Below are 1,893 nucleotides of genomic sequence, written 5' to 3' on the forward strand. Positions count from 1 at the left end.
AAAGAGTGCGAGGGGCCGAGCGATTACTGGTACGCGAGTCACAATAAATCATGCGCCGTCTAAACATATTTTTCTGCTCGATTAACCGAGATAAATCTCGGTCGCGAGTCGCCGCCTTGCGTCCCGACAAGAAAGAGTCGATGGACGGGGAAGAAAAATCGATGGTAAGAGCAGAGGCCATGTAAATTTCGATGTCCCTTTCCTTCCCTTTGTGTGTTAACTCATACCGCCTCTGTTGCATAATCAATATATCCATCGGGCTTACAGAGCTCAACGTGCGATTATAAATAAGGAATTAATTATGCCGGTGTGCGAGTCGAACGTCACACATTGTCAAGCATCCGCTCGCGCTATGCGTTGATTTTCCAGTAAACTGCTCGAGTGGATAGGGGAATGGGACTGGGAAGGGGATTTGGGGGGGGAGGGCGTGTAAATAGAGCACTGTGCTTTCCCATTATTCACAAAACAAAACTCCAGACTATTCGTATCACAAATTGGTATTATTATTACAGTGAACGACTAAGTGGCGTAAGAGGGTGGGGTCGGGGTGAATTAAAAGCATTAAAATTCCGGCCGTTAATGCGATGCTTCGATGCTGTCACTCAATTCCATTTCAGACGTACAAAATGCGTTATGCCTGTATCTCGAACACTGACACGACGACTACATTTTCCGAAGTACGAGCCGACACGGAGACCATCGCGATTTCTAAATGCGATCATCGACATTCCCGAGGCAATTCGAATTTACGAGAAGGAAGAAGGAGAGAGATGGGAAGAGGAGGGACGTCGATCGGATAACTCGGAGAAAAGGTTGGCCAGACAGCGGTTCGCTTCCTCGTGAGTGACCGCTGGTTAAAGTAATTCGGCAACAAAGCGAGAAAGAAGCACTCGGAGCGTTACCGATTTCCAGTGAAAAACGAAATAAAGGCAAGAAGAAAGCCCACGCTAGAGGATCCAATTCCCCGTTGCGCGCGGCTCGCCTCGGCTGAGTAGCGGCGCAACCGAAGAGGCAGATGAAAAGAGAGACAGAGAAAGGGCGTCTGGTATTCTTACCTGCTTGTACTCGTAGTCGTCGCAGCTAGCGGAGCCTCTCGTCGAGGCGGTCGCTTGTTGCTGCGCCGCTGCCGCCGTCGCCTTCCAATTGCCGATACCGCCCCACTGCCGCTCCAGGGACTCGCAATGCTGCCAACACTGAAAGCAAAGGAGAAGGCGAGACGCCGAATTTAGCGGGGGCTCATTATGCCGTAGAACGCTTCTCTCTTAGGCCCTTTGTCCTACAATTTTTACAAAGAGCAAAGAGATTCGGAGGGAGAGGGTATGTAAGTGAATGTGTATTATACGTGTTGCTAAAAGGGAAGAAATGAGCACGTGGTGCAGGCAGCAGCGAATCGAATGTTTCTGATGCCAACGGGAAGGAGGAATACCACACGCGCGCACGTGCGTGTGTATAAAAGTTTGGGTGCAAAAAGATGCCGAGTAAGTGAGACACGAGAGGTTGTGGGGGGCGGAGGGGGGGGGGGAGAGAGAATGAATCGGAGGTACGAAGATCGAAAGGAAGAAATTTTAGAGAGCGAACGAAAGAAGCGCGAGAAGTGGAAGGAATAAAATGGACAGAGGGAGAGGGGGGAGTATCAGATGCGTAGAGAGTACGATGCTGAGAGAGACAGAAAGGGAGGAAGGAGGCACAGTATCTGTTGTGCCTGAAACAGGTTGGAGGCTAATTCGAATCCTTCCCGCCATCTTCTCTTCTCTTTGCGCGCACGCTGTTTCTCTTAGTTGTTATTTTCATATTTATTGAGGTATGATGAGAGAGAGAGAGAGAGAGAGAGAGAGAGAGAGAGAGAGAGAGAGAGAGAGAGAGAGAGAGAGAGAGAGAGAGGGGGGGGGGGGG

General features: G+C 50.0%; 1 protein-coding gene across 1 annotated transcript in view; it reads right to left on the minus strand.

Annotated features, from left to right (window-relative positions):
• The window catches only part of LOC105359805 (uncharacterized), a 24,361-nt gene that overhangs the window by 5,968 nt on the left and 16,500 nt on the right, over positions 1-1,893 (minus strand). Inside the window, exon 2 of the mRNA XM_011496499.1 lies at positions 1,056-1,193. Within this exon, the coding sequence (XP_011494801.1) occupies positions 1,056-1,193 (138 nt within the window). The remainder of the gene's footprint in view (positions 1-1,055; positions 1,194-1,893) is intronic.

Source organism: Ceratosolen solmsi, unplaced genomic scaffold (assembly GCF_000503995.2).
Source record: "Ceratosolen solmsi marchali unplaced genomic scaffold, CerSol_1.0 scaffold29, whole genome shotgun sequence".
NCBI lineage: Eukaryota > Metazoa > Arthropoda > Insecta > Hymenoptera > Agaonidae > Ceratosolen > Ceratosolen solmsi.